The sequence below is a fragment of the Tauraco erythrolophus genome, chromosome 5 (genome assembly GCF_009769465.1).
Source record: "Tauraco erythrolophus isolate bTauEry1 chromosome 5, bTauEry1.pri, whole genome shotgun sequence".
Classification (NCBI taxonomy): Eukaryota; Metazoa; Chordata; class Aves; order Musophagiformes; family Musophagidae; genus Tauraco; species Tauraco erythrolophus.
In genome coordinates, this window is record NC_141469.1 from 78009561 (window position 1) to 78022852 (window position 13292).

The following is a 13292-nucleotide window of genomic DNA, read 5'->3' on the forward strand; positions in this document are numbered from 1 at the left end:
AAACAACACCACCACCCGCGTCCCCAAATAACGAGAGGTGGAGGGAGGCCGAGCGGGCTGGGAAACGGCCACGGGTATTTGCGCCTGTCCTGTGGTGTGACTCGCGTGGGACGCGAGGTTGAGGCGGGGAGACGGGGCACCGTGCGGACGTCGCTAGGAAAAAGTGGGGGTCCCGCCAGCACCGCTGCGACGCGGCTCCCGGGGCGGCTGGGTTTCTTTTTTTTTTTTTTTTACGTTTATTTTTCGCTCGCGAAATAATTGTTTTAAAACTTCGGTGCCTTCGTCTTTTCCAGAAAACGGGTAATGGAGTCCAACTGCCGCAAACTTGTCTCCGCCTGTGTTCAGCTAGGTAAGAGAAACCATCTCCCTGCGGGCCGCAGGCACGCGGTGCGGTGCGCGGGTGCGGAGCCAGGCGGGGCAGCCCCCGGGAAGCGGCGCCGCCTCCCCGGAGGGGCGCGCAGCAGCGGGCGCTGACCGCCTCTCCCCTGTCCCCCCCCACCCCACCCCGTGTCCCCGTCCCCAGGGGTGCAGCCCGCCGCCGTCGAGTGTCTTTTCTCCAAGGAGGCGGACATCAAAAAGGGGGAGCTCAGCGAGGCGCCGGAGGGCCGCAAGGAGCCCGCCGGCAGCAAGCTCTTCGGGCGGCCGCCCCCCAGCGCCAATGGTAAGCGGCGGCCCTTCCGCGCCCCTCCGCGCCCCTCCGCGGGCCGCGCTCCCGGGGCGGCGGGCGGCAGCTCCGCGCCGGGCCCGCCTGCGCGGCGCCAGGGCGCCCCCTGCTGCCCGCCCGGCGGCGCGGCGCGGCTTTGCGCCCGGGCGCCACTTGCGCCTGAAGATGCGCGGCCGCGGGGAAACGGGGGAAAGGGGTGCGCGGGGGCACCCCTGCGGCTGCAGGATCGCACTAACACACGCCACTAGCCGTACCTCTCCCCCCCCCCCCCCAAAAAAAAAGCATAGCTGTTAGCGCGCCTTCCAGATACCCGCAGCGTCGCTCTCGTATTTATTTTTATTTTCTATTTTCTGACACACGCACACCCCCGCCCCCCCCCGGCCGGTAAACAAGCCGCCGGCCCTCTCCTGCCCCCAGAGGCAGGCGCCCCCGCAGCGCCCCGTCTGCTGGCAGAGCGAGCTCCTGCCTTTGCTTCCCCTGCCCGTTTCAGGGGGTCTTACAGGCGAGCCCGAGGGGTGGTAAAGAAAAACAGCAATGCAAACACATTACAAAGAAGAAAACAAGCGCTCTGTATTTCGAGAGACTGTTTAATCCAAGATAAACGTAATTTTGTTTAAATAAAATATATTAACCTGAATTAATAATACAGGAAACTAGAGTGAATTAATAATGCACGTATTCCTGGTCTCGTGGTTAAACACTTCCTTGTAAGAATACTGTATTAACCCTGTTTGGCCAAACAGCTCGCTATTTCTCAAATAACATCCAGTGATTTCAGGAGGAGCCACGTCCCCTTTCCCCAGTCCACCCCTCCCCCGGAGCCTTTAAGCAGGATTTGCTAGCTGGACATCAAAACCTCTAGAAGAAGAAACGCTTGCGCTAAAGGAAGGTTAGCGAGCAAAATCCGGCGTAATTCCAAACGCGGAGGTATTACGAGCCGATAATTTTTAATCCCGGAAACATACATGATATTAAATTGTGCACAAATAGGCTTTAGCAGGGTCTGGCGCTTTTTCCCTCACCCAGTAATAAGTGTTAAATAATGTGGAAAGGAAGGGTGACATTGCTTTATATATGGTTTGCAAATAAGAAAGGCCTTTTTAACCCTCCCCTGCCTTTTCCTCCCGACGAACAGGTGGTCTTAATCACAGCCCCTTAGCACGATCTAATGGGAAAGTGGGGACCTTTCTGATATAATAAATTTATGAGCCCTTCCACGCCAGTTTTATTCGACTAAGTATTTATAAAAGTAATATCCACATATGCTCCCTGACACGGTAACTTTTACTTCCTCTGCCCAGAAACAAATGGTTATTTTCTTAACCATCAATTATGAACCCGGATTATTGTAGTACACGCAAAATTTCCTGCCTCGTTACCGTATCAGCCGGTTTGGTTTTTACCCGTCGGGCTACAGGGGAAATTGCTATCTAAACACCTTTAATGCCATTCATTAAAATATAAGTCTGAGCCCAAGAAGCAACGCGGGGTCGCCCGGCCATTAAAACCTTCCCGTTTACGAGGAAGGGAAGCGCGGAAGGAGCGCGGATGCGGATGTATCCCTGCAGATGTGGGCATATGTCCCTGCAGATGTGGGATGATCCCCGTGTGCACCCCCAGCCCGTGACTCTGTGCGACGGATAATGGCAAGTCCTGAGACGCCCTGAGCTGCTCGGGCGACTCGCTGCGAACCGTAGAAAATCACGGATTCGTGATTTTCTCGTGATTCTCTTGATTCGGGCAGGTTTCGTTGCGTCTTGGATTCGGTTCGCTTTTAATCGCGCAGTGCTCGTTGATTTTTTTATTTTCTTTTTGCCTTGTCTGACTGCTGGGACTTGGCGCTTTACGGGATTTGCCTCTCCAAAAAGTCTAGTCCTTGGGGCGGGCTGGATGGGAGGCGGGGAAGCGGAGCGGGGGTTATTTTGGGACTCGGTTTGTGAGGGTTCAGTTTCGGAAATCACGAGGGCGGCCAGGGAGTTTGGCAAGTTGGGCACCATCGCTGGGCAGGAGAAGAATAATCGCTAATTAGCAGCATCGGTAATAACAGTAAAAAATGTTAATGTTTGGTCAAATCGATGCTCCTGCGAAAGGAAAAAACGAAATTCAGTAGGAGACCCTCCCAAACGATACGAGTGCGCTGGGTTCCCGCGGGAAAGTGGGCACGGAGAGGGGGAAAGTTATTCCAGAAAAAACAAACAAACAAACAAACAACAACAAAAAAAAAACGGGTCCGTGGCCACGCCGGGGAAAAGAAGGTGGGAAAGTATGAAAACGTTATTGCAGCCTAGAGTGTCAAACGCAGCCCGGCGGGCGTCGTATTTACCCAGGGACACAGGAAAATTGTTGTTGGGTGACCAGTCCCACAAAATTAGGAAAACTTCAGCACGCGCTTCGACAGCCCCACAGCAGGCGTGAATGGTTGCTGGTGGGTTTATTCGAATAATTTTTATGCGGGGAGGGAGGATGCTTAAACTGTTTGGACGCGTGCGTGAGTGTGTGTATATATTTATATAAAATCTATACGATTTGTTAGCAGTGTGAATTCTACTTAAGGAATCCTTTCCCACAAGCCGTAACTGGGTATTGCTGAAACAGCAGCCTCCAACATGAAACGTTAAAATTACATTCCGCCTTATTTCATCATTCGGCATCGCAAATCGATTGTTTCAACTCTTTAAAAAACAATCAGAAAACTTACTCTTTGGTCTGAATATTCCGTAACTTAACATCTTTTTTTTTTTTTTTTTTCAAAAACAAAATCCCAGCGCTGATTCCTCTTTCCGTCCCGAGCAGCTGAAGGAATGGCAGCGTGCAAAGCCACGGTCCCCGATGCCTTTTTTTTTTTTTTTGAGCCCCAGGACGAGGTGGGCGCGCAGCCTCCGCCCCCGCGGGAGGGAGCGGGCGCGGGGGGGGTGCGCCGAGGCGGAGCCGGAGCGACACTGTCCCCGCCACATAACGTGGCCAAATTTGTCCCCGGAGCTGTGACCCGAGCGGTGGGAGCTGAGATCTCCACCCTGGCCGGGGTGGAGCGCGTTCCGCCGGTGCGCTGCTCCTGCGCGGTGCCGGGGAAACTGTGCGCCCCTTCCCGCAGCCCCTGCCGAGCACAAATTAAAAGATATTTATTGCGCTTCGATATATAATTTTTTTTTTTCTCCCCGTCGTCGTCTGAGAGTAATATATGCAGCAGTTGTTAGCCTCACTCCAGGGAAAACTAAATGTATAACGAAAGCTTATTCGTGAGTAGGAATATACTAACGGAACAAGCTGATGTCTTCTTAATCCTATGTAAAAAGCTCTGTAGTCTTCCTAATATTGACTGAATGGGTAATTAATGGCTCTTCATCGAGGAGAATACCCGGTAATCCGAGACAGGCGAAAGACAACAAGCCAAAGGTAAAAGACAACAGCACTAGCTGGGGACTCTACATAAGAACCAATTTATCCATTTAGGAGGGTATTACGTCTAGAAACAACGATCCCGTAAGGAGATAAAGGAAAAGTGAGAAAACAAATACCCGTAGTAGGTCTGGCCACCCCCGGCACCCTCAGCCGAGTCGCTCGGCTCCCGGCCCCGCTCCCGGTTCGCCCGCCTTCTGCACCGGGGATCCCGCTCCGCCGGCGGGAGCGGGAGGCCGGAAAACACCCTCAGTAAAAAGGAAAAAAAAAAAATTAGAATTTAAAAAAAAAAAAAAAGAAGAAGACGGTGGAGTGGGATAGGGAGCAGCCCCAAATCCTCGTTTTTCGCAGCCGGTGGATGTCCTATAACCCACCGGGGCTCGTCCCCGTCAAACCGTGCAGCGACAGCCTAACGGAGAAGGGAAAAATTCCCCCAGAATGAGGGTTTTGGGGTGGCAGCCCTGCGCAGCAGGCGCGGATAGTCGGTACGCGGGTTACCGGGCCGGAGTGGCTTGACGGCCTGGACCCGAACCCGAAAGGAGATGGGAACTTCCAGCAGGAGAAAACAAAAAAAAATAAGGGGGAAAAAAAAATGGAAAAACACTTTTGACATTTTAATTGAAACCTTTACCGCTAATATATTACTTGGGTGACTACAATTAGGTTGTTTTTCGTTGGCTGACAGCTTTTAAAATATTATTTCACTCGGGAAATAAAAGCTTCATCTCAGATTATAGGTGGGTATTTTTGGATTTACGTGATTTATGGTCACCATGACAACTAGTGCTGCGTGGTAGCTCCCCTCCTGCCCGGAGTCGGGGAGTTTTAATCAAAGGCATAGAAGGAAATGCCAGCACCCTCTCCCTTTGGGTTGCTGGGGCCCGGGCCGGTGCTGTGCTCCCCTTTTCGGGACGCGGGGAGGGCCGGAGGATCTGTCCCAGCTGGGGCTGGCGCTGGGGAAGGTGTGGAGGGCGGTGCGGTGGCCTGCTCCTCCTCTCCCCCTTTCCCTGGGGGGAGCGGGCCGGGACCCGCCCGCCCCCGCCGAGCGCCCCGGGACAGTGGGCCACGGCGGGGCGGGCACCGGCGCTGCGCCCCGTTAGCGCGTAAAGCGCGTAAAAATCGCTCTGCGCCGCGTAGCTGGGAGGGACTTTTTGTTTCGAGTCGCGGAGGAAGAAGCCAGCATTTTCCCGAACTAACTAAGAATAAACGAATGAAAAAAAAAAAAAAAAAAAAAGAGGAGAGAAGGAAAGGGGGGAAAAGGCTCGTCTGCGAGAGGGCTGCATTGCCCTGTTAAACAAAAAAATGATGGGAGAAGTTACTGTACCCCTTCCGGCTCCCTCTCCCTGAGGATTTGCAGGCTGGGTAGAACTCCGACGTGGCGGCTGGAGAAGGGCAGCCGTCCCCTCCCAGTGCCACTCGCAGCGAGGCCGAGGCCGCAGCCGCTTGCCGGGGCCGGGGCAGCTCCGCACCCGCGGCCTTGGCGCGGTCCCGTCGTGGGGAAAGGCGAGGGGGGGCTGGGGGGATTACTGAGTGCGGGACCACGGAGGTAGCGAGAGGTTAAGAAGAAACGGGGATATGATTGGTAAACAAATTGTGCAGAATGGAGCTGGATTCATATTGACTTAGTTATAGGTCATCTGCTGCCGGTGCAAAGGGAGGAAATATTTACTTTACACATATACTTTATGATCTTGGGGGAATTAGAGGAAATTCAATAAGAAAACGGCTAGAATCATTTTAAACCCCCTATTTAAAAGACTTAAGCAAATTAGAGTCTTATCAGATTAAAATCCACTACAAATGTAAGAGCATTGTCTCCGCCGAAACGCTGTGGGGTCTGAGGAAAGAGATTCTTTGCCAAATCTCAGGGATAAAAACACGTCATTTAAACACCAGATAATGAGCAGAATGTAAATTAATTTAACCTTCTTTACTAACAGGCTGCGAAAGTAATATGTATAATTTAGCGATAAGTAAGATTGGGAGGGATGATACGTACCCCCGAACGAGCACCCAGCGACTAAGAAGGACCCTTGCCGGGGGGGTTGGGGGATGAGGGAAGCAAAGAGATACAGAAGAGTTTGGGTGCTGGGATGTGGGTGTGGTGGGCCACATCAAGGGGAAGCTTTCGGTAACTTTTCGATCCCCGTAACCGCGCAGAGTAATTGAAGATAGAGGCGCAACTTGCATTTGCGGCACCTGGGCTCTCTTGGGTTCCCCGTCCCTACCAGGGCCGCGCCTCCCCGGGGCCGGTGTCGGCTCTGCGGGGTTAGGGCTCGGGGACAGGCTCTTCTGTCCCGGGAGATCCTGACCAACACAGGAGGGCAACCTGCCCCCGCGTTAGACCGGCTGGAAGCAGCCCCGTTCCTCCTTCCCCCTGCGAGACCCAGGTCCGCAGTGGCCTCGCCCCCGCGCTATCAGCGGGCCCGTGAGTGGGGACCGCGGGACGGAGCGACCCGTCCCTCTGCTTCGCTACGCGGGGGCGAGGGGTCAAATCCTGCCCCCCAAACCTCGGAGAGGGGGTGGTCGGGAGGCCGCGTGTGGGAGATTGGTGTGCTGGAGCTCGGTCCGGCGCGGGGCTTGGCCAAACCCTGCAAAGGGCTTTCGTGGGCGCGGGTTCGGGGGCTGCTCCGGGCGCCGCGCCGGGAAGCGGGGCGGTCCCTGTGGTCCCCGCCGGCAGGGGAGAATGATCCCTGCGGATAACTGGGGGAATGAGGTGTGGAGGGCTACGGGGCTGGGATGCACACCCTCCTCCACGCTCCTTTGAGCGTGATGTAAAGCTTTCCGTGGACGTGCCGTAGAGGGCTGGTTATTGCTGTCGTTCGTGTTCGGTTGTCGTCGTTGTAGCTGTTCCCGCTACTATTGCTCTCACCAGCCCAAGATCCGCCGTCTAACCGCCCGCGCGCCCCTCTCGTTTGTTTTCTACCCCCATCACAACGAGCGAACTGGGCCCTCGGCTTCCTCGCCTTCTTCCTCCTCGCTGCAGCGCCTCTGCCAGTGCGGAGCTTTCCGCTCCTCGCGCCCGCGGGTCCGCGAGTGCGGAAGGCACCGCGGAGAAGCGCGGAGCGGGCGTGTCCGAAGCCGCCCCGACGGGGCGCCCCGTACGCCGGCCGGCGGAGGCCGGGCTCCCTGTCCGCGGGCAAACCGGGCGGAAAACGCGATGTTTTGGGGGGGGGAGGGCGGGCGAGCCCGCCGCCGGGAGAGCGCGGGGGGCGGCCGGGTCCGCGCAGGGCTGCGCGGGCGGGGCGAGGCGGGGCGCGGGGCGGGGCGCGGGTGGGGGCGGGCGGCGGAGAGGCGGGGCGGGGGCGGGGCGGGGCGGGGGCGGGTGACGTGCCGTCGCGGGGAAGGCCGCCGCCGGTTTAAGATGTCAGGCCAAGAGGGAAGCGGCTGAGCTGACGCGGTGCGGGGCCGTCCGCGGCGCGGCGCGGGTCCATGCGCGGGCAGCGGAGAGGAGCGCCCCGCGGAGCGCCGCCGCGCCTCGCTGTCCCCGCCCCGCGGAGCCCCGCGGCGGACCGGGGGCCGCCGGCCGGGGACCAGCCGTGTCGCCGTGACGGCTCTTGCAGGACCGGACTCGCCCGCTCGCCTGTGGCTGCTGCCGCGCCCCCCCGGGCGGCTGGGGCTCCTGGGCTCGCCGTGCCGCCCGGGCGATAGCCGAGCGCCGCCCGCCCCGCCGCGGCTCCCCGCACAGCAGCCCTGACCCCCCCGGAGCCGCGAGGCTGCTCCGCGCCCGCGGAGGGGGCACCGCGCCGACCCTCCTACACGTACCGACACCTACAGACACAAGCACACCTTCTCCTATCGACCCCCCAGGCGCGCACGTAGACTTTGGCGTCCTTTTGCCGATGAACTGCATGAAGGACCCGTTAAGCCTGGAGCGCCTGGGAGCCGGGAATAAGCTGTGCTCCTCCTCACCTTCCTCCTCCTCCTCTTCATCATCTTGCCACCACCACCAGCCCGCGCTGGCCATGGCGACGGCGCTGGCGCCGGGGCAGGCGCGCTCCTCCCTGGAGTCCGCCAAGCACCGGCTGGAGGTGCACACCATCTCCGACACCTCCAGCCCCGAGGCCGCAGGTAAGAAGGGGCGAGTGGCAGGGTCCCCCGCCCGCCGGGATTCCCGCCGCCGACGGCCCCGGCAGCCCCGCGGCCCGATCTGCGCCGCCGCCGCCCCTCTGTCCGGGAGCGCCCTGCACCGGGGCCGAGACCCGTTTCGTGGGTTTTTTTTCGCGTGCCGTGTCTGTGTGTCGGCGTGTAAAAGATTGTGACATGTGTAAAGATAGGCGCGTACAGCGGCGGGCAAATAACGTGTACGCCAGTGGGAGAATTATACAGATGGGCGAACGCTATGGATACAGATCGACGGATAATATAGGTACAGACAGACAAATGTGGGTATAGATGGAGTAGTAATAACGGTATAGACTGACAAAAAACGTGGGTGTAGTTGGGAGACTAATGTGGGCGCAGGTGGGCGAATAACACGCGTACGGGCAGAGGGATAGCACGGTACAGGCGGGCGGATAATGTGGATATAGACAGGCAAATAATACGAGTTACGTGTATGCAGATGGCAGAACAACGCGGACAGAGACGGGCGAAAAAACTTGCATACAGGCAGGCGGAGAGACGGCTCCATCCCGCTCCCTCGGCGGTGGCTGTTCCTCCGGGAGGAGCCCACCCGTGGGTGTCCGCGGGGCGCGGAGGGGCCGCGGCGGCGGGAGGCCGGGCGGGTTAATCATTAATTACACCGCCGAGCCGCGTTCGGGGCAGTCTGCGGATCTGGCAGCGCTGGGGACGAGCCCTTCCCCAGCCGCTGGAAAAGAGGCTTCGGAGGCTGAGGTGCCCTCGTTTTCCGCCTTTTTTTTTTCTTCCCCCCCCCCCTTACAGAGAAAGATAAGAGCCAGCAGAGCAAAAACGAGGATGCGGGGCCCGAGGACCCCTCGAAGAAGAAGAGGCAGCGGCGGCAGCGGACTCACTTCACCAGCCAGCAGCTACAGGAGCTGGAGGCCACCTTCCAGCGGAATCGCTACCCCGACATGTCCACCCGGGAGGAGATCGCCGTCTGGACCAACCTCACCGAGGCCAGGGTTAGGGTAAGTCTCGACACGACACTCCAGCTCCGAGCAGCGGGGGTCGGGGGGGGTCGGGGGGGGGGTCGGGGGGGGAAGGAGAGGAGGGCTGAAATGTTTGCAGCTGCTTTCGATTTCAGTTTGTATGCAAACTTCAGGGCCTTTGCACAAAAGCAGGGCAGAGAAGGACATTTCTGTCAGAGACGGATTGGGATCTCTCTCTCTCTCTCTCTCTCTCTCCGGAATATGGTTTGCTGCACGTTTCGCCCTCATCGTGCAATGCGTCCTGCTCCTTTTGATCGAAACGCTAATGAAAACATTAGCCAAGAAAGCGACTTGGAACAGGCTGCAACCTGCGCTGCCTCTAATGAGAAAAAGATGTAAAATACACAAGGGCTTTTACTTCACTCTGAGGCACTCCCGACGTGCCCTTCCTTGCATTTTCCTCTTTCTTTTGGTTTCACAATTCGACGAGCGTCTCTTTCCGCCCTTTTCCCCCCTCTGAGATTTATGGGACTATCACGGCGCTGCAGAGATACCGAGATCGGGTCCTGCTCGCGTGCAAACGCCACGCTGGGAGGGATAAAATACCAAAAAAAAAAAAAGCCCCAAAACGGGCCAAAACCCCAGATTCTGGGAAATCCCACCTAAAACCTCTCCTCGCGGTCGTCTGAGGAAAGAGACGCAGTGAGAACCGGGGGCAGGGGCAGGAGCGAGCGGTCCCGTCTTTCCGCCCCGGGCCGGCGGTGTTCGGGGCCGGAGCGGTCCCGCGGCGGGAAGCGGGGCCCGGCGGAGGCTGGTGTCTCTCTGGAGCACGAAGCGATGTCGGTCGCGGCGCGGCTTTTTGCGGAGGGTTCTGGTTTCGGGCAGCGCGGTGCAGACAGTCAGGGCCCTTCCCCGTGGTCCCGGGCGGCCCCTGCCCGGCTCGGCCCGGGGGGACTCCCACGAACACCCGCGGGGGCTCCAATACACACGATAAGGCTGCTGCTGGCGGCTGCCCGGCTGATCAGACACCCAGATGTGGATTGGGAAAGGGCACGTTTTCCCCATTGTCTGCGGGGAGGGTCCCTCAGATCTCATTTAGCACGTTGTTAAATGGTGATTTTTTTTTTTTTCCCTTCTTCTTCTTTTCTTTTCTTTTTTTTTCTTTTCTTTTTTTTTTTTTTTTTTTTCCACCGAAGAGCAGTCGAACAAGTTTGTTTAGAAAGTGGTTTTCGGCTCTGGAACCTTTAGCGCAGGACGAACTTGTAGCTTTAACAAACTGAAGTAAGGATTTATTAGTTGCTGGCTTCCCTCTCCTTCCCCGTAATAGGAAACATTGCCTTAAAATTCCGCGGGTTTCCAGGCGTTTTGCCCTCGCTTTTGCACTTTTGTATTTCTCCTGGATGGCTCCAGCGCGGAACAAGCCAAGGAAGGAGGGGAAAAAAAGAAAGAGAAACGAGGGGGGAAAAAAAAAAAAGGATACGTTGGCCTCTGTGGCGCGAATTAGAGCATCGCAAATTGCGCCGGGGGGTGCGGGGCGGGGTGCGGGTGGAATGATGCTGCCCCGGATCTGCCTTGCTAAACCCCGGCGGCAGAGGGGCCCGGGGGATGCTCGGCGGCCCCAGCAGCACATCGCCGCCCCGGCTGAGCGCGGGGCTCCGTAGAGGAGGAGGTGAACCTACATAGATGTCTATATATATGTACGTACACATTTTTGTATGTATATACGGACGCGCTGGGCTGTTGCCCCGAGAGCTTGTGAAGGGCTGCGGTGGTGGCTCCTGACTAACTCGCGTCTCGCATCTCCCTCCCTCCCTCCCTCCCTCTCCCCACCCTCCCCCCCCCGTTCCCAAAGGTTTGGTTCAAGAACCGCAGAGCCAAATGGAGAAAGAGAGAAAGGAACCAGCAAGCCGAGCTTTGCAAAAACGGCTTCGGTCCACAGTTTAACGGCCTCATGCAGCCCTACGATGACATGTATCCCGGCTACTCGTACAACAACTGGGCAGCCAAGGGCCTGACCTCCGCCTCCCTCTCCACCAAAAGCTTTCCTTTCTTCAACTCCATGAATGTCAACCCTCTGTCTTCTCAGAGCATGTTCTCCCCTCCAAACTCCATCTCCTCCATGAGTATGTCTTCAAGCATGGTACCCTCTGCAGTCACCGGGGTCCCCGGCTCCAGCCTCAACAGCCTGAATAACTTGAACAACTTGAGCAATCCCTCCCTGAATTCTGCAGTGCCGACGCCAGCCTGTCCTTATGCTCCTCCGACACCTCCGTACGTTTATAGGGACACATGTAACTCGAGTTTGGCGAGTCTGAGACTTAAAGCCAAGCAGCACTCCAGTTTTGGCTATGCCAGCGTGCAGAACCCCGCTTCCAACCTGAGCGCTTGCCAGTATGCGGTGGACAGACCCGTGTGAGACACCCGAGTAGGAAACACTGCATGGGAATCCCTCCCCATTTCCCGCAGAGACTGAGAATTACGCTAGAAAGTAATGGGCACTAGAGAGAAAGAGGAAGGAAGAAAAATCAGACAGAGAGGAAAAGAAAGAGAGAGAGAGAGAAACAGAGAAAGAGGAAACCACTGAAACAAGATAGTTCCTTTGTTTTCAAAGGACCTCCTACAGATTCTGAGATCTTTCTTTCACTAAGAGTATTTCAACAGTTACAAGGACATATATATATATATATATATGGACAAATGTTTGACTGGATATGATATGACATTTTAATGTTACTATAAGCTTGTTATTTTTTAAGTTTAGCATTGTTAACATAAAAATGACTGAAAGGATGTATATATATCGAAATGTCAAATTAATTTTATAAAAGCAGTTGTTAGTAATATCACAACAGTGTTTTTAAAGGGTTAGGCTTTAAAATAAAGCATGTTACACAGAAGCGATTAGGATTTTTTCGCTTGCGAGCAAGGGAATGTATATACTAAATGCAACACTGTATGTTTCTAACATATAATTATTAAAAAAAAGTGTGAATATCAGTTTTAGAGTAGTACCTCTGGTGGATGCAACGATGTTTCTGATATTGCAATGTAAAACATGCCTTGTGTATAACATTTCGTACAATATTATTGTTTTACTTTTCAGCAAACATGAAAAAAAATGTGTTTTATTTCATGGGAGTAAAATATACAGCATACAGCTTTGTCTGGATTTTTATTTGCTGAGCCAAGCTACGCAGCCTTAACTGGTCTGCAGTGATTGACTGATCGTTGACATTGGATCTCGTTCGTTGGAAACACAGGGCAGTACTTTTTATTGCAATACAAATAAATGTTGGCTTTTTTTTCACGTAAGAAAAAAAAAAAAGAATAATAATAAATAAACAAAATCCCCTCGTGCTAAAGTTGCACGCTAGAGAAACGCGGCGCTGGCCACACGGCCTTCCCTGCAGCAGGATCCCTTTATTCCCCCGCGCAGCACCGAGAAAATGGATTATTTGTCATCGCTGGCCTCCAGAGTTACCGGCCACAAAGTTACTGTATCTCGAACATAAATTTCTCCCGCTGTGAAGGAAGCTTTTATTACATTACAGAAGAGGGAGTGGGGGATAAAAAAAAAAAAAAAAAAGCCGGTTTGCAAACAAACTGCTCCCGTCCAAAACAATCTGTCCCTTTCGCCGCCCCCTGCGCTCACCTTCTCCCTTCAGCGGGGAGATCCTTCATGCAATATTACATTTCTATTTCCAAATCCCCCTTTCAGACACGAAGAGAAACAAAGAGCAGCCCAAATAACCGCAACCCCGCCGAGCGCGGAGGTTGAGAGGTTAGCCCCGAGTTTCCTGCGACTTCGTGTTGCAACACGTCGTTGAAGGGAAAGGTCGTGCTCTCGTGTGTTTTGTTTTAAATAATATCGACCCATTCGTTCTCAACCTGCTTGTTCCTGAAATTATACGGGATTATAACTTTGCCATCTCCGGACAATTGAAACAAATCAAGATGAATTGCTGCTCGGCCCTTCCCAGCGGCTCACACCCCGGGCGGGCAAGGAGGGGCTGGTTGTGGGGCGGGCAGGGAGGTGGGGGCGGCACGACCCGGTGGGGATATCGACACGCGAAGGAATTCCGCAGGCGCGTTGGCCGGCGAGGTGCGCAGGGAAGGGCAGGGAGGAATTTCACCGCGGTGGGGGGGAGCTTGCCTCTTGCGCGGCCTTTGCGCTCTCCTTG

The 13292-nt window shown here is 55.5% G+C and overlaps 1 protein-coding gene across 4 annotated transcripts; it reads left to right on the top strand.

Moving 5' to 3' along the window:
* Positions 1-303: 303 nt before the first annotated feature.
* PITX2 (paired like homeodomain 2) lies at positions 304-11527 on the top strand. 4 transcript variants are annotated; one of them, XM_086611791.1, is made up of 5 exons: positions 304-349; positions 524-661; positions 7871-8131; positions 8945-9150; positions 10964-11527. In XM_086611791.1, the coding sequence occupies exons 1-5, from the start codon at positions 304-306 to the stop codon at positions 11525-11527; spliced, it is 1215 nt and encodes a 404-aa protein (XP_086467917.1). The 4 variants fall into 4 exon arrangements, with proteins under 4 accessions (XP_086467917.1, XP_086467919.1, XP_086467918.1 ...); XM_086611793.1 differs by lacking the exon at positions 7871-8131; XM_086611792.1 differs by lacking the exon at positions 524-661.
* Positions 11528-13292: the final 1765 nt, after the last annotated feature.